The sequence below is a fragment of the Carcharhinus amblyrhynchos genome, chromosome 4 (genome assembly GCF_965287045.1).
Source record: "Carcharhinus amblyrhynchos chromosome 4, sCarAmb.v2.hapA, whole genome shotgun sequence".
NCBI classification, from domain to species: domain Eukaryota; kingdom Metazoa; phylum Chordata; class Chondrichthyes; order Carcharhiniformes; family Carcharhinidae; genus Carcharhinus; species Carcharhinus amblyrhynchos.
In genome coordinates, this window is record NC_137327.1 from 13,093,406 (window position 1) to 13,114,697 (window position 21,292).

Sequence of the window (21,292 nt, forward strand, 5' to 3'; positions counted from 1 at the left end):
TAAATGTACTGTGACTTGTATGATAGGCTCCTTTTCCAGTAACTCGTTTCCTGCGGGTATGTCAAAAGCAGACTCTTAACTCCGAGATGTTAGTTGGAGGATGGTAAGTACAGCTGGCGAGATGCCAATTTTAATGCCCAGCTATGAACTGCACTCAACAAGTCATGAAAGAGAGATTTGCAAATGTATTTTTAATGCATTCTCAAATCACGGAAAATGGATCGAGTTAACTTCTAAAGGCCCAATGGAGCCCCCGAAGATTTTCTAAACTGAACTTGATACCAGTTATGTTTTTCTCCGTATCTATCTATATATATATATATATATATCGTACACAGACAGTATGAGACATCCTTGCCAATGGATCTCCAGAGAAAAATTTGGGATTGATTCGAGGGTCATACTATTCCTTTCATCTGGAGTGACACAGTGGTTCGCATTGCTGCCTCACAGTGCGAGGGACCCCAGTTCATTTCCTGGCTTGGACCACTGTCTGTGTGGAGTTTGCATGTTCTCCCTGCGTCTGCATGGGTTTTCTTTGGGTGCTCTGGTTTCCACCCACAGTCTGAAAGGTTAGGTGCATTGGCCAGGCTAAATTCTCTCTCAGTGAACAGGCGTTGGAGTGTGGCAACTAGGGGAGTTTCACAGTAACTTCATTGCAGTCTGAATGTCAGCCTACTTGTGACTAATAAATAAACTTTACTTTTTAATTTTAATGTGGAGCTGAATCTCTTCTATATTGATGCAAGAGAGGTGGTTTAACTGGACCTTTACATTGTATATTAATTTCAAATCAAAGTAAAGTTTCAAAACTTCTGACATAGTCTTTTACACCCACTTTATACGCCTGCATGTGATGATGCAGAAATAAAGGCTTGGACATTCCTGACTATTTTACTGATGGAAATGGCTGAAGTAATGCTCCAAGTATCTGTTTGAATACATATTCACTACACATGACTGATGGGAGTGTCTTGAAGTGGTAGATCACATACGGAATAAAACTTAAGTTGCCTGTTCCTACTTGTGACTTGTGGATAATTATAACTTCATAATTATAACATCCTGCATTTTGAATGAGTCATGTGTTGAGTTTGTACACCATTCTCAAGATCTGTGATGTGATTTGAACTCATGTGGTATCAAAAAACTGAACGTAACCCTGGGGTTTAAATTGCTTTCTACAATGTTCTTTCCTCTAGTTAGTACAGTCAGAAAATGATCCAATAGTGTAGCGGACATATTTTTCAGTGCAGTTAGATTTGAAGAAAAGCCAACATTCACAGAATTTTGAAAGATATTTAAATAACAATTACACAGGCCTCACTTTAATTCAATTCATTTTGCATTTTTTATGTTGTATTTTAGTTTTCATAGAATCCCTACAGTACAGAAGCCATTCAAATCATCTATACCCAGTCTTACCCATAACCCCATCTTTTACCCCACAAATCCCCCTAACCTATATATCTTGGGATACCAAGGGGCAATTTCCATGGCTAACCTAACCTATATGTCTTTGGACTGTGGGTGGAAACTGGAGCAGAGGAGGCTGAGGGGGACATGATTGAGATGTATAGAATTATGAGCTGCATAGATAAAGTTGATAGGAAGAAACTTTTCCCCTTGATGGAGGGATCAATGACTGAGGGGGTATAGATTTGAGGTAAGCTCTTGTTAATCATGGTTAGATCACTTTTCCTGTGGCGTTGCCTTCTGAAAGGAACATAATTTTTTGCAAGCCTTGTATTAATTCTTTAAATGCTACTAACTGGCTGCCTACTTCATACCTCTTCATGTAGCTCTCCAATCTATCTCAGCCAACTTTCCCCTTACACTTTTGTAATTTCCTTTGTTTAGATTAAGAACCCTAGTTTTGGATTGCACTTTCAAACTGCATATCAAATTCTATCATATTATGGTCACTCTTTCCTAAAGACTCCATTTCAGTGTGATCATTAATGAGCCTTTCCACATTGCACAATACTGGATCTAAAATAGTCCATTCTCTGGTTGATTCCTCAACATACTGATAAATTCCAGGAATATATCCTCCTCAGCAATAATGCTGATTAGATTCACCAATCTATATTTAGATTGAATTCCCCCATGATTGCTGTATTACCCTTGTCATATGCATCTCCAATTTCATGATTTATACCATGCCCTACATTACCCCAACTACTTGTTGGCCTATTAACAACTCCTATAAAAAAAAGTAAGAAGTCTCACAACGCCAAGTTAAAGTCCAACAGGTTTATTTGGAATCACGAGCTTTCAGAGCACTGCTCCTTCCTCAGGTGAGTCATTCACTTGATGAAGGAGCAGTGAATCATAGAATACCTACAGTACAGAAGGAGGCCATTCAGCCCATCGAGTCTGCATCGACTACAATGCCACCCAGGCCCCACTCCTGCAACCCCAAGCATTTACCCTGCTAATCCCCCCTGACACTAGGGTCAATTTATCACAGCCAATCAATCTCACCTGCACATCTTTGCTGCTCCGAAAGCTGGTGATTCCAAGTAAACCTGTTGGACTTTAACCCAGTGTTGTGAGACTTCTTACTGTGCCCACCCCAGTCCAACGCCGGCAACTCCACATTATAAGAAGAAAGCAAATAAAAGTGAAATGTTGCAGACGCTGGAGATCTGAAATAAAAACAGAAACCGCTGGATTAACTCAGCAGATCTGGCAGCATCTGTAGAGAGGGAAAGAGAGTTAATATTTTGAATAAAAATTTGCTGTCCTTTGCTGTTTCTTAGCTAGATTGAAAGTGATTCGAGATCGTGATCTTCTGATCATGCGTTGCCTCTGTAATGCCAATCAGGTTATAATTTGTTTACTTCTAATTGTGCTGTCAATTTATCTACAATGTTGCAAGTTCTGCATGCATTCAGATAGATCACCTTTACTTCATCTCATAATCTCTAGCCTTCACTGCTGCTGTGCTCTTATGTTTGTAGGTTTTGTCCTGTCCTGCCACACTTTGGCAACCATTTCCCTCAATTGATATCCTGCTCTCTTAGCTTCTCCTCCCTCTTTGGTTTAATGTACTGGTCCCACCCTTCATTAACAGCACTACCCCACCTAATAGAATTTTATAAAATTATGAAAAGTGCGCCTGGAATGCACTGCCAAGTGAAGTGGTTGAGGCAGATACATTAATGACATTTGAGACTTATCTGGATAGACACCTGAACAGACGGGGAATAGAGGGATATAAGTGGTTGGTCTAGATAGGACAACGTGATCGGCACAGGCTTGGAGGGCCGAAGGGCCTGTTCCCGTGCTGTACTGCTCTTTTTGTTCTTTGTTCTCCTCTACCTTTTTGCCGATCTTTCCTAAATGCCGAATACCCTTGAATTTTCCAACAGCATCGTCTCTGTAATGCCAATCAGGTTATAATTTGTTTACTTTTAATTGTGCTGTCAATTTATCTACAATGTTGCAAGTTCTGCATGCATTCAGATAGATCGCCTTTACTTCAGTCTTAGTATTTTCATAATCTGTGGCCTTCGCTGCTGCTGTGCTCTTACGTTTGTAGGTTTTGCCCTGTCCTGCCACACATTGGCAATCATTTCCCTCACTGATATCCTGCTCCCTTACCTTCTCCTCCCTCTTTAGTTAACCACACCGTCCATCCCCTCCACTAGTTATATGAAAGGCCTCTCCACCACCCTTGTCATATGATTCACCAGGACACATGGTTCAGGTGGAGACCATCCCCATGGTACAGCTCCCATTTTCCCCAGTACTGATACCAGTATCTCTGGGATTGAAACTGCTCTCTCCCACTCCAATCTTTAAGCCTAGTGTTTAACTCTCTAATCTTATTTACCCTACACCAATTTTTTTTTGTAGCTCAGTTAATAATCCAACCATTATTACCTTTGAGCTTCTTCATTTTTCATTTCACCTTTAGTTGTTCACATCATGGAGTCAGGGGGAGGATTTTTCTTGTACCACACACCACAGGAATTGCAACGGGTGAGAGGTGGACCGTGCAAAGGTCCGATGACAATGGCTGGGATTTAGGGGGTTGAGCGTGGCTGGAAAATTCTGCCGATAGAGTTTTACAGCACAAAAAAGAGATCCTTCGGCCCATCATGCCTGCGCTGGCCATCAAGTATGTATCTATTCTAGCCCCATTTCCCAACACTTGATCCATAGCCTTGTATGCTGCACCCCTACCCTTCCCACCCCCACCTCACCCCCAGCTTTCAGCTGCGTTTAAAGATTCTCACCTGGGTGATTTCCAGAGTCTGGGTGAGAAAGGTTTTCCTCAAATCCCCTCTAAATCATCTGCCTCTTACCTTAAACTAATTCATAAGTCAGAACTGCTTGGGGCAGATGGCCACAGTCTGCCTCTTCCAGGAAGAAAGCGGGATAAGAGAACCAATGAAGTTTAGGGAATGGATTCCAAAACATTGGAGTCCAGTCAGTTAGTATACAGTGATTAGGAAGGAAAATGGAATGTTATTGTTTATTGCAAGGAGAATGGCATATAAAAGTCTGGATGTTTTACTGTAGTTGTACAGGGCCTTGGTGAGATCACATCTGGAGAACTGTGTACGGTTTTGTCCTCTTCTTTCCAGCAATATATATATTTGCGTTAGAAGCAGTTCAGGCAAGGGTGACACGACTCTTTCCTGTGATGAGGGTTTTATTTTATGAAGAAAGGTTGAACAGGTTGGGTCTGTACCTATTAGACCTTTGAAGAATGAGAGATAGTCTTATTGAGATGTACAAGGTCCAGAGGGGACTTGGTAGGATGAGTATGAGGAGGATGTTTTGCTTGTGGGAGAGATGAGAAATGAGGGAATTAGTTTCTGAATAAAGAGTCTATCATTTAAGGCATAATGACGGAAAATTGTTTTCTTTCAGAGGGCTATTAGTCTATGATATTCTTTTCCCCAGAAAGTAATGGAGCCAAAAGAGAAAATGATGGAAAATCTAAGCAGGTCTGCAGCATCTGCAAAGAGAGAAAAGAGCTGACGTTTCGAGTCCAGATGATCCTTTGTCAAAACTTTGAGGTTAAAAATAGGAATCTCTTCAGGCAATAGATTTCCTCAATCAGGTTAACTGGCCATTCATCACAGGAACACAAGAAATAGAAGCAGGGATAGACCACCTGGCCCATTGAGCTGCTCTGCCACTCAGTACAATCGTGGCTAATAAGAACATAAGAACATAAGAAATAGGAGCAGGAGTAGGCCATCTAGCCCTTCGAGCCTGCCCCGCCATTCAATAAGATCATGGCTGATCTGTCGTGGCTCAGTTCCACATTCCCGCCCTCTCCCCATAACCCTTAATCCCCTCGCTTATCAGAAACCCATCAACCCGCGTCTTAAAAATATTTAGCGAGGCAGCCTCCACCACTTCAACGGGCAGAGAATTCCAGAGATTCACCACCCTTTGAGTGAAGAAGTTCCTCCTCAACTCTGTCCTAAACCGCCCCCCCTTTATCTTGAGGCTGTGCCCCCTAGTCCTACTGTCCTTTCTGAGCGGGAAGAGTCTCTCCACCTCTATCCTATCCATCCCATTCATCATCTTATACGTCTCAATGAGATCTCCCCTCATTCTTCTAAACTCTAACGAGTACAAGCCTAGTTTATTCAGCCTCTCCTCATAGCTCAACCCCCTCAACTCCGGTATCAGCCTAGTAAACCTCCTCTGCACTCCCTCCAAGGCCAAAATATCCTTGCGTAAGTACGGCGACCAAAACTGCACACAGTACTCCAGCTGCGGCCTCACCAATGCCCTATACAGCCGCAGCAAGACCTCCCTACTTTTATATTCAATCCCCCTCGCTATCTCTCTGAGGGACCAAAATTCTTCCCATCCCAACATTAAATATATTCTAAAGATTCACAACTCTTTGAATGAAGTAATTTCTTCTCATCTCAATCAGAAACTGAACAGTCTAGCTGTATAAGTGCTGTGGCTACAAGGGTAGTCAGAGGCTAGGAATCCTATTGTAAGTAAGTCATCTCTTGATTCGTAGACTCATAGAATAGAATCACAACAATGCAGGAGGAGGCCATTCGGTCCATTGTGCCACCGTGCCACCCTTAAAAACCTGTGCCTCCCCAAAACCTGTGCACCTATCTACAAGGTACAAGTCAGGAGCATGATTGAATATTCTCCACACTCCTCAATGAAAAGTTAAAGTTTATTTATTAATCACAAGTAGGCTTACATTAACACTGCAATGAAATTATTGTGAAAATCCCCTAGTCGCCACAATCTAGCGGCCTGTTCGGGTACACTGAGGGAGAATTTAGCATGACCAATCCATGCCATGGGGCTGTGGGAATAAACTGGAGCACCTGGACGAAATCCATGCAGACATGGGAGAATGTGCAAACTCCGCACAGATAGTGAACCATGCCGGGAATCAAACCAGATCCCTGTGAGGCAGCAGTGCTAACCACTGTGCCACCATGCACCCCAACAACTCCAACTGGAGTCAGTGCAACTGCAAAACACTCAAGAAGCTTGACACCATTCAGAACAAAGCAGATAGTTTGATTGCATCCCTTCCACAAACATTCATTCCCACCACCACTGATGCACAGTGGCAGACACAGGATGGGGGCATTGATGGCTAAGCTGGCATTTATTGCCCATTCCTAATTGCCCCTGAGACGATGTAACAAGAATGGGGTTCACTGCAAGGACATGACCATCAAGTCACACCATCAAGTGTTTACAGACCACTGGGCCACAGTTTGCTCTACACATATCCCACTGGCAAATGCAAAATGCTGCAGATGTAGGAAATTGGAAATAAAAATGAAGAAATGCTCAAAATACTCAGTAAGTTAGACAGCATCACTGGACAGAGAGAGACAGAAAGCTTAAAGCTTTAAGGTTACAACCTTTTGCCAGAATTGTTAAAAGTTGGAGGAATAATAGATGTAAAGCACTGCTGCCTCATAGCACCAGGGACCTGGGTTTGACTCTTGTCTTGGGTCACTGTCTGTGTGGAGCCTGCACGTTCTCCCCATATCTGCGTGGGTTTCCTTCAGGTGCTCCAGTTTCCTTCTGCAGTCCGAAAGGCGTGCTGGTTAGGTGCATTGGCCGTGCTAAATTCTCCCTCAGTGTCCCCAAGCAGGCACCGGAGTGTAGGGACGAGGGGATTTTCACAGAAACTTGTAACTAATAAATAAACTTTAACTTAAGAATGTCAGAAGACAGGGAAAAAGGGAGGGGGGGTCGGGAGAAAGGGAGGAAGAATTAAAAAGAGTGGGGTGATAGCATGGAAGGGATGAGTGACTGAATGGTATGAGGGATGGTGAAGACCAGGCAGGTCCCTTTAATTCAAGTCGGAGACACCTAGTGGCGATGTCAGAGGGGTTTGGATGTGTTTTCCAGCAGGGAGTGCGGAAGCGAAGCAAAGGTTCACATCAGTGCAGCAGGAGCGGGTGACAGAGTGCGGCGTTCCCTAGCTCCTGGTAGCAAAGTCCTTCAGTAAGGGTATTGACTTGTTTAGATTCCGGGCTCCGGGATTCCCCCAGCCCTGCATCTAAATCAGCGTCAAGTCTGCTGGGGTCTTTTTGTGTGTGTGTGTGTCCTGCACTCTGCCTCTGATCCTGACAAGCAGCCATGGGTACTGGAATGAGCAAGGTATGTGAGGGGGAGATCTTTGCAAGCTGGCCGCGGAGACTTGAGGATTCGGGTGGTGGTGGGGGGGGGGGGAGTGAGTTTTAATGGATTGGTGAAATCCTTGCTGGAAATTGCACGGGGTGTAAAGGACAGCGGTGCTGACGTTCTGAAATTAACAGGACATCTGGTGGGGGAAATGAACTGGGGCGGGGGGGGTCTCCCCCCTTCTGTTATTAATATACCCCCGACAGCAAGAACAGTAAACTCAGGGGAAAACTTCAACAAAACGTCTTGGACCTCTCGGTTAGGGGGGGTTTAAACAAAAAACAGGGCGCAGGAAACTACCTCCCTTTTAAACTTAAGAATGTGTTTCTATTTACGCGGAGCTCGTCTTAAATGTCCCAAAAGTTGACCGGAGATTTTGACCCAGCTGTGTGTGCAGTAATCACACGCACAAGAAAAGCCAAAGATCCGAGAAAACGTTGTTTGAAAACATTTGGGAGATGACCCTTAAGGTCCAGCCAGTGCCTGTCCAACTGACTTTGTGCCTGAACTCTTTTTGTCCATTTTGTACAGGGGACACCGGCATTTAAATCGCATCTCTCTCCCGGTCAGCACCAAACAAGGCCATGACTTAAACATGTCCTTGTCCGCACCGAGGACTCTCAGATAGCTGCCAGTCCGCTCACAGCCTTGTCTGGTTCCGCAGCAACGGGGTTTAAACTCCTGTAATTGCTGTTTACAGATTTCTGCTCCACTTAACAGTGATCGTGAAAAAATATGCAAGGAGGGCGGGGAGGGGAGGGGGGGGTTACCCTGTCTTAAAGGGGCAGCCCCTTGATCAGATTTGTGCTGAGCTGCCTGTAACTGTTTTGGAGCTTGATCCTCAGGCAAAGAATGATCACAGTGTGGAATGGAAGGGTCATTTAGGTTAGGTTCATCTGACAAAGCTGAACTGGAGTGATTTGGGGCCAAGATTTTGCTTCTGAGTGGAATGCCTTCCCTAATAAGAACATCAGAACGAAAGAAATAGGAGCAGGAGTAAGCCATCTAGAGCCTGCCCCGCCATTCAATAAGATCATGGCTGGTCTGATAGTTGTTCAGTTCCACTTACCCGCCTGCTCCCCATAACCCCTAATTCCCTTATTGGATCTATCTACCTGTGATTTAAGCATATTCAACGAAGTAACCTCCACTGCTTCAATGGGCAGAGAATTCCAGAGATTCACTACTCTCTGAGAGAAGAAGTTCCTCCTCAACTCTGTTCTAAACTGACTCCCCCTTATTTTGAGGCTGTGCCCTCTAGTTATTCTTTCCTTTCTAAGTGGAAAGAATCTCTCTGCCTCCACCCTATCTAGCCCCTTCATTATCTTATATGTCTCTATAAGATCACCCCTCAGCTTTCTAAACTTCAACGAGTACAGGCCCAATCTACTCAATTTCTCCTCATAAGCTAACCCCCTCATCTCTGGTATCAACCTGGTGAACCTTCTCTGTACTCTCTCCAAGGCCAATATATCTTTCGCAAATAGGGGGACCAAAATTGCGCACAGTACTCCAGCTGCGGCCTCACCAGTGCCCTGTACAGTTGCAGCAAGACCTCCTTGCTTTTATATTCTATCCCCTTCGCGATAAAGGCCAACATTCCATTTGCCTTCTTGATCACCTGAAGACGTTTTTGCGATTCATGCACAAGGACCCCCAGGTCTCTCTGCACAGTAGCATGTTGTAATTTATCACCATTTAAATAATAGTCCATTTTACTATTATTCCTTCCAAAGTGGATAGCCTCACACTTGCCAACGTTATACTCCATCTGCCAGTTCCTCGCCCACTCACTCAGCCTATCCAGATCTCTCTGCAAACTTTCCGTGTCCTCAGATCCAAGGGTTCTTACCTTTGTGAGGAAAACAAAAACAGAAAATGCTGGAAAATCTCAGCAGGTCTGACACACCTATCGGGAGTGAATAGAGCCAACGTTTCGAGATGGTCCTTGGATGAAGGGTTGGCTCTATTCTCTCCCCACAGATGCTGTCAGACCTGCTGAGATTTTCCAGCGTCTTTCTGTTTTTGTTTCAGATTCCAGCATCTGCAGTATTTTGTTTTTATATTAAAATTGTGAGGGGCCTGGATCAGATGGGTGGGAACGGCCCATTTATTTTGGCAGAGAAATCAGTGATGAGGGGGCATGGGTTTAAGGAAGGGATGGAGGGAAGATGGGGAAAAACTGTTTTCACCCAGAGAGTTTGTGAGGAACTAGCTGTCTGAAAAGGTAACAGAGGCAGAAACCCTGAACTCATATAACCGGTGTCTAGATACGTGCCTGAAATGCTGTAACCTGCAGGGCTATGGACCAAATGATGGAAAGTGGGATTAGGCTGGGTTTCTTAGCCAGTACAGACATGAAGGGCAGAGTGGTCTCTGTCTGTGTCCTGAAACTTCTATGCTTCTGTGGTTTTAATCTGTGTTTCTCTCATGTACAAATAATGTGAGCAGTTATTATTGTTAATGTTTTGTTTTGGAAATATATTTGGAAGTTATTGCACCTACACTGCAATGTCGTGCTAGATAAGCACTGTGGCTGTTGTTCAGTAATGTTTGGGACAGGCTATTCTGGGTGCTTGGTCTGTTAAAAGATGTTTCCATGTAATCAGGTAATAAGATACTTTAAGTGAGTGCAATAATAGCATGCTTTGCTTTTGAAAGGCTTCAACAGGCTAATGTTACATCAGCCCAAAGTAACACCTTGATAGGCTTATATTACAGCATGGAGATTAATAGAGAATGAACATTCATCTCGAGGGCAACATGACAGCTCAGAGACTATCTCTGTTGCTGTGTGGACACATGGATTTGGGCCTGTGTCTGTGGGAGTTTGCACGTTCTCCCCGTGGTTGCGTGGGTTTCCTCCGGGTGCTCCGGTTTCCTCCCACATCCCCCAAAGATGTGCTTTTAGGCTGATTGATTGGGTACTAAATTGTCCCTAAATTGGACCTCCCTGATCCTCGCACGTTAGGCGTAGACTAAAATCAGGAATAGGTCACAGACAGTAGGACGGCGGCGCGGGCTCGTTGGGCCGAAGGGCCTGTTTCCCGTGCTGTGTTGTTCTTTGTTCTTATTGTTTAAATTAGTGTTATGCCAATCTTTAGAATAAAACATGGTGATGACTACATAGTTGCTTATATTGAATATAGAGTCATAGAGGTTTACAGCACGCAAACAGGCCCTTTGGACCAATTTATCCATGCCGCCGTTAAGCTAGTCTCAATTGCCTGTGTTTGGTCCATATTCCTCTGTACCAATCTTATCCATATAACTGTCTAAGTGCTTTTTAAAAGACAAAATTGTACCCACCTCTTCTACTATCTCAGGCAGCTTGTTCCAGACACTCACCACCCTCTGTGTGAAAGGAATTGCCTCCCTGGACCCTTTTGTAACTCTCCACTCTCACCTTAAACCTGTGCTCTCTAATTTAGACTCCTCTACCTTTAGGAAAAGTTGTTAACTATCTTGCTGATCTATGCCCCTCGTTATCTTATAGACCTCTATAAAGTAAAGTAAAAGATAAAGTTTATTTATTAGTCACAAGTAAGTCTTAAATTAATACTGCAATGAAGTTACTGTGAAAATCCACTAGTCACCATACTGTGGTGCTTGTTCAGGTCAATGCACCTAACCAGCACATCATTCAAACTGAGAGAGGAAACTGGAACATCTGGAGGAAACCCATGCAGATATGGGGAGAATGTGCAGACTCCACACAGAGAGTGAACCAAGCTGGGAATCGAATCCAGGTCCCTGGCATTGTTAGGCAGCACTGCTAACCACTGTGCCACTACTGCCCTCTAGAAGGCCATCCCTAAGTCTCCTACGCTGCAGGGAAAGAAGTCCGACTCTATCCAGCCTCTTCTTATAATTCAAACCATCAAGTCCCGGCAACATCCTAGTAAATCTTTTCTGCACTCTTTCCGATTTAATAATATCCTTTCTATAGTAAGGTGACCAGAGCTGTAAACAATATTCCAAGTGTGGCCTTACCAATGTCTTGTACAACTTCAACAAGATGTCCCAACTCCCCTATTCAATGTTCTGACCAATTAAAACCAAGCATGCTGAATGCCGTCTTCACCAACCTGTCCACCTGTGACTCCACTTTCAAGAGCTATGAACCTGTATCCCTAGTTGTCTTTGTTCTATAACTCTCTCCAACGCCCTAACATTAACTGAGTCAGTCCTGCCCTGGTTCAGTCTATCAAGATACATCGTCTTGCATTTATCTAAATTAAACTCCATCTGCCATTTGTCAGCCCACTGGCCCAATTGATCAAGATCCCGTTGCAATTGGAGATAACTTTCTTCACTATCCATTACGCCGCCAATCTTGGTATCATCTGCAAACTTACTAACCATGCCTTCTATATTCTCATCCGAATTATTAATATAAATGACAGATAACAGTGGACCCAGCACTGATCCTGAGGCACATCGCTGGTCACAGACCTCCAGTTTGAAAAACAACCCTCTACAACCACCCTCTGTCTTCAGTCATCAAGCCAATTTTGTATACAATTGGCTACCTCATTCTGGACTCTGTGGAATTTAACCTTATGCAACAACCTACCATGTGGTACCTTGTCAAAGGCCTTGCTAAAGTCCATGTAGACAACGTTGACTGCATTGCCCTCATCTACCCTTTTTGGTTACCCCTTCCAAAAAGCTCAATCAAATTCGTGAGGCATGATTTTTTACCCACAAAGCCATGCTGACTGTCCCTAATTGGTCCTTGCCTCTCTAAATGTCTATAGATTCTGTCTCTCAAGATACCTTCTAACAACTTCCCACTGCAGACGTGAGGCTCAGTGGCCTATAGTTCCCAGGCTTTTCCCTGCATCCCTTCTTAAACAAAGGCACCACATTTGCGACCCTTCAAATATCTCTGCTAGGGGACCAGAAATTTAACTGGACAAGGCACATACGTACTGCAAGAGCAGGTGAAGTGGGGGGATTCTGCCATGAGTGGCTCAACATGTGTCACACATTGAGTGTTTTTAGGACTGTTTCTTAGAGCAACACATTCTAGCACCAACCAGACAGCAGGCTATACTAAATCTGGTAATGTACAATGAGACAGGATTAACTAATGACCTCATAGTGAAGATTCCCCCAGAGAGCACTGGTCATAATATGACTGAATTTCACATTTATTGAAGGACAGAGAGGTGTGAGTCTAAGACCAGTGTTTTAAACTTAAATTAAGGCAATTATGACGGCATGAAGACAGCTGGCGAAAATGAATTGGGAAATTAGGCTTAGAGACAGGTCAGTAGTGATGCAATGACAGACATTTATGGAGATATTTCAGAATACTCTGAAAAATTACATACCATTGAAAAAGACTATCCATAGCTAACAAAGGATGTTAAAGACAGTGTCAAATTGAAAGAAAAAAATGTATTATTCATAAAGACGAGTGGCGGGTCAGAAGATTGGCTAGGATATAAAGAAAAGCAAAGATTAACTAAAAGATTAATAAGGAGGGATAATTTAGAGTATGAGAGAAAGTTAGTTCAAAATATATGAAACAGATGGTAAGAGTTTCTACAGAGGGACAGGAGTAGGTAAAGTGAGTGTTGGTCCTTGAGAAACTGAGTCTGGGGAATTAATAATGGGAAATAAGGAAATGGTGGCTGAAATCAACAGGTATTTTGCATCTGTCTTCACTGTAAAGGATACAAACAACATTCTAGAAATAATTGTGAATCATGAGTTGAAAGGAACGGAGGAACTTACAACAATTAAATTACCAGGAGACGGGTTCTGAGAAAATGATTAGAACTAAAAGATAACAAGTCCCCAGGTCCAAATGCACTTCATCCTAGAGTCTTAAAAGAAGAGGCCACTGAGATATTAGCTGCATTGTTTTCTTTAATTCCCTTGATTCTGGAAATGTCCCATCAGATCAGAAAATAATGAATGTAACTTCTCTATTCAAAAAAGGAGGGAGATAGAAAGCAGCAAACTACAGGCTAGTTAGCTTAACATCTCTGAAAGAGAAAATGCTAGAATCTGTAATTAAGGAGGTTATAGTAGGGCACAAAGAAAATGCCAATGCAATCAGGCAGAGTCAACATGGTTTTGTGAAAGGGAATTCATGTTTGATGGATTTATTGGAACTCTTTGAAGAAGTAACTGGAAAAAGGGGATGTACTGCACTTCGATTTCCAGAATGCATTTGATAAGGTGGTACATCAAGATACACAAAATAAGAGCTCATGATGTAGAGTGTAACATTAGCATGAAAAAAGAATTGGTTGGCCAACAGGAAATGGAGAGTAGACATCAATGGTCATCATTGGGTTGGCAAGGGGTGACAGATGGAATGCCATAGGGACCAAAGTTATGGCCTCAGGTGTCTACAATTTATATAAATTACTTTAATGAAGGGGCCAAATGTATGGTTTGGTGAAAGGAGATGGTGGGGTTGGGGGGGGGGGGTGCAGGTAATGGTAATGTCACTGGGCTAGTAATCCAGAGGCCCAAACTAACAATCTGGGGACTCAGGTTCAAATCCCACCACTGCAGCTAGCGGAATTTAAATTCAATTAATGAAATGTGGAATTGAAAGCTAGTCTCAGTAATGGTGATTAAGAAACTATCAATGATTGTCATAAAAATTACTAGGAGAAGGGTTCTGAGAAAATTATTAGAACTAAAAGGTAACAAGTCCCCAGGTCTTAATGAACTTCACCCTAGAATCCTAAAAGAAGAGGCCTCCCTTTTAAGGAAGGAAATCTATCATCCTTACCGAGTCTGGCCTATGTGTGACTCCAGACTCACAGTAATGTACAGAAAACTACAGCTCAGAAACAGGCCTTTTGGCCCTTCTTGTCTGTGCTGAACTATTTTTTGCCTAGTCCCACTGATCTGCACTTGTGGTTAATTCTTAACTGCCCTCTGAAATGGCCTGGTAAGCCCTTCAGTTCAAGGGCAATTGGGGACGGGCAATGAATGCTATTCTTGCCAATGATACCCACATCCTAAGAAAAGAAAATGCTGACGACACAGGTTGGAGAGTAAGTTGTGAAGAGGGCGGAAGGAGTTTGCATAGGGATAGGTTAAGTGAATGGGAAAACATTTCTCAGGGGAAGTATGATGAGTGAAAATGTAAACTTGTCCACTTTGGCAGAAAGAATATAAAAGCAGCATACTGTTAAAATGGGGAGAGATTGCAGAACTCTGAGTACAGAGGGATCTGGTCGTTCTGGTGCAGGAATCATACAAAGTTACCATGTGGGTACAACAAGTGATTAGGAAGGCAACTGGAATATTGTCATTCATTGCAAAGTGAATGGAATGTAACTATAGGGAAGTTTTGCTTCAGTTGTACACATAGTGGGTGAGACCACGTCCAGAGAAGGTTTTGGTCTCTTTGTTTAAGAAAGGTTATAAACGTGCAGAAGCAGTTAAGAGAAGGTTCACTCAACTGATTCTTGGGATGGGAAGGTGCCTTCTGAGTGAAGGTTGGGCAATCTGGGTCTGTAACTATTAGAGTTTAGGAGAATGAGAGGTGATCTTATTGAAACATATAAGATTCTGATGGGACTTGACAGCGTGGATGCTGAAGGAACATTTCACTTTTTATGAGAGATCAGAACTATGGGACGTGGTTTAAAATTAAGGCGTCTCCTGTTTAAGACAGAGATGAGAAGGATGTTTTTTCTCAGAGGGTTGTGAGTCTGTGTGGAATGCTCTTTCCCAGAGAACGATAAATGTAGGGTCATTGAATATTGTTGAGGTAGAGGTAGATTGATTGTTGACCAATAAGGGAGTCAAAGGATATCGGGGATAGGTGTGAATGTGAATTGAAGACTACAATCAGATGAGCCATGATCTTATGGAATGGTGGAGCAGGCTCGAGGGGCCGAATTATCACTCCTGCTCCTCATTCCTCTCTTCATATATTTGTATGTTCTTCCAAAACTCAGTCCACCATCTGCAAGGCACAAATCAGGAGTGTGATGAAATACTCTCCGCTTGTCTGGATGAGTGCAGCTCCAACAACACTCAATATGTTTGACACCATCAAAGCCCACTTGAATAACATTTCATCCACCACATTAAACATTTGTTCCCTCCAGCACTAGCACGCTGTAGCAGCAGAATATACCATCTACAAAATACGCTGAGTCAGAGCTCCTTTGACAGCATCTCCAGGATTGTTAACCTCTCATATCGAGATGAACAAGAGCAGCAGGAATATAGGTATACAATGGCTTGGAGGTTTCTTCTAAGTCACGCACCATTTGATTTGGAAATATATCACTATTTCTTCACTGTTATTGTTCAAAATCTAAGGAATTGCTACTTAACAGCACCCTTCGACGACCTTCAACACACTTACTACAGCCAATCTGGAAGGTAGCACACTACCACCTTCGCAAGGAAGTTAGGGCTGGACAATCAATGCTGGCATCACCAGCTTTGCCCACATCCCATGAATGAATAAAAAAAACCTTTAACTTTTTAACTATTTCAGAGCAAAGAATGAAGAAGTAATTTTGTTGTCAGAAGGTGTTCTCATCTGTCAGCAGTCCAAATTGAGAAAGAGGGCTCAAGGTTTCCTGACCATTTGGGGATATGGTGGATGGATGTCCCAGTTTTTGTGATGCCAGCCTATAAGACCTGGACCATGAATGTGGCAAAAGCTATCCTTGCTGTTTAGTCAGAGCGGCACATTAATATTTTCACATCAAAACGACAATGGATGTAACACCTGGTTCCAGAAACAATAATAACCTCACCACTCGATTATGAGAATGTGTCAAATGAATTCTGATTGCCTGAGAACATCATGAGATTATGAAATGCTGCAAGACCATTGATAGGTTAGGGTTGGTTGGGTGTGTTGTCCATGCTAAATTCTTCCTCAGTGTAGCTGAACAGTTGCCAGAGTGTGGCAACTGGGGGATTTTCACAGTAACTTCATTGTAGTATTAATGTTTATTATTATTATTTACTTGTCACAAGTAGGCTTACATTCACTCTAGAATGAAGTTACCGTGAAAATCCCCTAGTTGCCACACTCCGGTGCCTGTTCAGGTACACCGAGGAAGAATGTAACATGGCCAGTTCACTGAACCAGTACATCTTTGGACTGTGGGAGGAAACTGGAGCACCTGGAGGAAACCCACGCAGACACAGGGAGAATGTGCAAACTCCAGACAGACAGTGACCCAAGCTGGGAATAGAACCCAGGTCTCTGGAGCTGTAAGTCAGCAGTGTGAACCAATGTGCCACTATGCCACCCCCATGGTTAATGTAAGCCTACTTGTGACACTAATAAGTAAACTTAAACTTAGCACAACAGGCAGAAAGGTGACAGATCCAGTTCAATACAGAAAATGTGAAGTGACATATTTTGGAAAAGAAAAGGGAAAGAAATGCACCTTCAATGGTAAAAGTTCAAGTGGAATAGAGGAGCTTTGATAAGATGCTCTTTCCAAGAGTTGGTTCAGGCTTGATAGGCCAAATGGCCTCCTTTGACACTGTAGGGATTTGATGGTTCAATGACATACCTCCGCCAAGCCCAAGACTTAATTCTTCAGATTGTACATACCATCGTAATTTTGAAATTCGAGCTCCTACATAGTTAACTCACCCTTTCCTCCATTGATCCCATTCCAGAAGACATCAATAAATTCAGCCCAATGACTGAACACTATCAGTGTTAAATATTTACTTATACAGTAATCGTGGCTTTATTCCAGGTCTTACAAATCACTTCCTCTATAGAATTCTCTGTGGAGATCTGCATTCAATTAACTAGCCCATTCTAAATTCAGTCACCAACCCTACTGTTTTCACATGGAAAACTGGAGTTGTTGATGCTTATGGTCTATTCCTAGACTGACGCTTGGGCTTCTTGTCAATCCCAGTGGACTATTAGCTCTGAGGGGTAGCTCTGTAAACAAAGAGAGGCCATGAAATCAGAAAGGAATGTTCTTTTGGTCTCGGCAAGACAATGGATGAGGGTGTTACTGAACCTGCCTGTCAACTCAATCAGGAAATGCTATCCTAAGGTGAAAGAGTAAGTAAGGATTCATGTGTATGAGTGCATGCATAACGGTGAGTATGCAACAGAGTGTGTCAAAGAGTGAGTAGTCAGTCTGCATGTGTGTTAAAAAGTGGACAAGCATTTCTAGGTGAAAGGTTGTGAGGACTGGTAGCTTGCGATATGAATGCATCGGTGATAAACCAGTCACTGTAACAGAAAAGAACATTTTCAGACAGTTTCATTAAGGACATACGCCAATTCATGTCAATTCTCAATGTGAAATAAATAGTTTCTTGTTCAATGATCATTTTTCTGCTTTATTTCCACACTGTAGTTACATTGCTACTGCATATAATGTTAACCATCTTCACTCGCATCCATTCCCTTTTCCTTATAACTCCTTGCAAGGCCGGCATGGAATAAATGAATCGAAGACATTCCCTTTATGCGATAATCGCCCTTGCTTCTGATGTGTTCTTTGCCTCTTATGTCAACTTTCTCTTTAAAATTCCCATGTCCATAATTATAACGGGGACCGGTGGGGTTATTGCTGTAATTTCAATGCTTTATGATTGGCAGCACTGAAACCCTTCATTGTGTATCCACCAGCCTGAATGCCCCGAATACCTCTTATCTGCATCCCACATTGTCACAAGTTTCCCTACTTAACCATACATGAGGCCGTAAAACCAAAATATTACTTCAAAACAAGAACTTTAAATAGGGACTAAATTCCAACTGCACTACCTAGTCCAGTTAGCCTCTGGCCCACTAAAACTGCTTCATCTGAAGACTAGACTTGGTAGCACACTCTGTGCTTTTATGTGACGACAATGCAGTGGCACAGAAGATACAAGTCTTGTGTCTAGCACTGAAGGACATAATCTCAGGGCCCATGGATTTCTGGACTAAAGACGTTCACTTAAGTCCACAGCTATACATGGGATAAAGTTGTAAACATCAGCAGTGGGCCTCTAATCCAATGAACGGAGCTGCATAATAAAAGGAATTTAAAAGAGGGATAACCATCCACAGGATGAAATTGGGGAGGGGTTGGTCTCACCGACCTTTCACTCTCCATCGGGTTGAGTTTATCCAAACCTCTACTGCCTTAGCATTTGGTCGTCTGTCCTAATATCTCCTCAGTGTTCAATGTTGTTTAACAACACTTAGAGGCACTTTGGAATATTTAACTTTGTTAAAGATGCTATATAAATGCATGTTGTTGTTGTACTGTATAACGTCTGTGGCCCCTTTCTGGGGGGCTTCAGTGCACAACATGTCATGTTTAATGCCAGTACCCTAGCAGATGTCAAGCAATCTCTCCTCCGGAAAGCAGTAGTCTGAGCTGAATTTAGACCATGTATTTACTCACACAGCAGGCTATATTCGGCAGCAACCCGCATTACGTCATTAGCTCCCAGCATGATATCTTAAGCACAGACTGGGAGAGGTTTTTAATGATGTTGAATATGATCCACATTTTCCAACGCCGCACAAGAATATCATATATCAGTCTATACCAATATCCTCCTGGCCTTCCTCCCACTTGCCACCCTCTGTAAGCTGGAGATGATCCAAATCCTTGTTGCCTGGCTTCCTAATTCACATTAAATCTCGTTCACACATCATCCTTGTCATAGAATCATAGAATCCATGCAGTGCAGGAGGAGACTCTTTGATCCGTCGAGTCTGCACCGACCACAATTCCACTCAGCCCTATCCCTGTAACCTCATGTGTTTACCCTGCTAATCCCCCTGACACGAAGAGGCAATTTAACACAGCCCATCAATCTAATCAGTGCATCTTTGGACTGTGAGAGGAAACCGGAGCACCCTGAGGAAACCCACGCTGACATGGGGAGAATGTGCAGAATCCGCACACAGTCACCCGAGGCTGGAATTGAACCCAGGTCCCTGGCGCTGTGAGGCAGCACTGATTGTGTTCACTCATCCACAGTACCTCCTGATCCAGCAATGCCTTGCTTTTAAAATTCTCATCCCTGTTTTCAAATCCCTCCATGCCCTCACCAACACTATCCTCCCACCATCTTGTTAATCTACTTCAACTGTATGACACGCTCAGACCTCTGCACTCCACCAATTCTGGCCTCTTGAGCATCCCCAATTTTAATTGTACTGATGGCCTTGCCCTCAGCCATCTGGGCCCTGGACTCTGGAATTCCCACCATAAACATCTGTGTTCTTTTTACCCTCTCTCTCCTGTGTTAAGTCACACTTATGGGCGGCACGATGGCACAGTGGTTAGCACTGCTGCCTCAGTGTCAGGGACCTGCGTTCAATTCCAGTCTTGGGTCACTGTCTGAGTGGAGTTTGCACATTCTCCCCGTGTCTGCATGAGTTTCCTCCGGGAGCTCTGGTTTCTTCCCACACTCCAAAGGTTAGGTGGATTGGCCATGCTAAATTAACCCTAAGTGTCAGGGAGATTAGGAAGGTAAATATGTGGGATTACGGGGATGGGGTCTGGGTGAGATTTTGGTCGGTGCAGACTTGATGGGCTGGGTGGCTGCCTTCTGCACTGTATGGATTCTATATTCTAAGAACTGATCTAAGGTGAAAGTGAAATACTGCAGATGCTGGAATCTGAAACAAAAACAGAACATGTTGGAGAATCTCAGCAGGTCTAACAGCATCTGTGGAAAGAGAACAGAGCCAGTGTTTTGAGTCTGGATGACTCTTTGTCAGAACTCATTCGAAAAGTTGGCTCTATTCTCTCTCTGTAGGTGCTGTCAGACCTGCTAAGATTTTCCAGTATTTTCTATTTCTGCTTAAAGCTGACTTCTTTGGCCACTATCATAACGTGTTTTTACATGGCTTGGTGTCACATTCTGTCCAATTGCGTTCCTGCGAAGTGCTTTGTGAAAATTTCACTATGTTGAGGGCGCTACATAAATGCAAGTTGTTGCTGGTATTGGGACCCATTTGCTGATTTCAGTTGGAACAGTGACTACATAATTAGTCTCTACACTCCTGGTCTGGGGCATGAGCTGCAGAATTGCCAATCCCGGTTGCCATACAGCATCCATGTTGTTAAGTGCCTCTGTGGTGCCAGATGGTGATAGAATTGCACCCCCATCACAGTCTAAACGTACCCATGGTTTGGATATTAAATGCCTGATGAGCTGTCATGTCAGCAAGTGACACAGAGCTGCTCTCCACACAGTGATGCACTCCACTGAACAGTGCACCTTTGAGGCAGTGAGAAAAGGATCAATTTGTTCTGTAGGAGCCAGACGTGTCCTTACTGATATATAGAATCCTACAGTGCAGAAGCAGGCCATTCGGCCCATCGAATCTGCACCAACCACAATCTCACCCAGTCCCTATCCCCATAACTGCATGCATTTACCATAGCTAGTCCTCCTGTCACTAAGGGCAATTTAGCATGGCCATCTAACCTGCACATCTTTGGATTGTAGGAGGAGACTGGAACACCTGGAGGAAACCCACGCAGATTCAGGGAGAATGTGCAAACTTCACACAGACAGTGTGAACCCAAGCTGGGGATTGAACCGGGGGCTTGGCGCTGTAAGATAGCAGTGCTAACCACTGTGCAGCCATAGATCACTACACACCTGCTAGAAGCATGGGCAGAAGGATCACTAT

The 21,292-nt window shown here is 43.4% G+C and overlaps 1 protein-coding gene across 1 annotated transcript in view; it reads left to right on the top strand.

The window, feature by feature from the left end:
• The first annotated feature begins 7,377 nt into the window (after positions 1-7,377).
• The window catches only part of dusp22a (dual specificity phosphatase 22a), a 114,727-nt gene continuing 100,812 nt past the window's right edge, over positions 7,378-21,292 (top strand). The window contains exon 1 of the mRNA XM_080188071.1: positions 7,378-7,632. Coding sequence (XP_080044197.1) covers positions 7,612-7,632 — 21 coding nt within the window. The 5' untranslated portion in view covers positions 7,378-7,611. The remainder of the gene's footprint in view (positions 7,633-21,292) is intronic.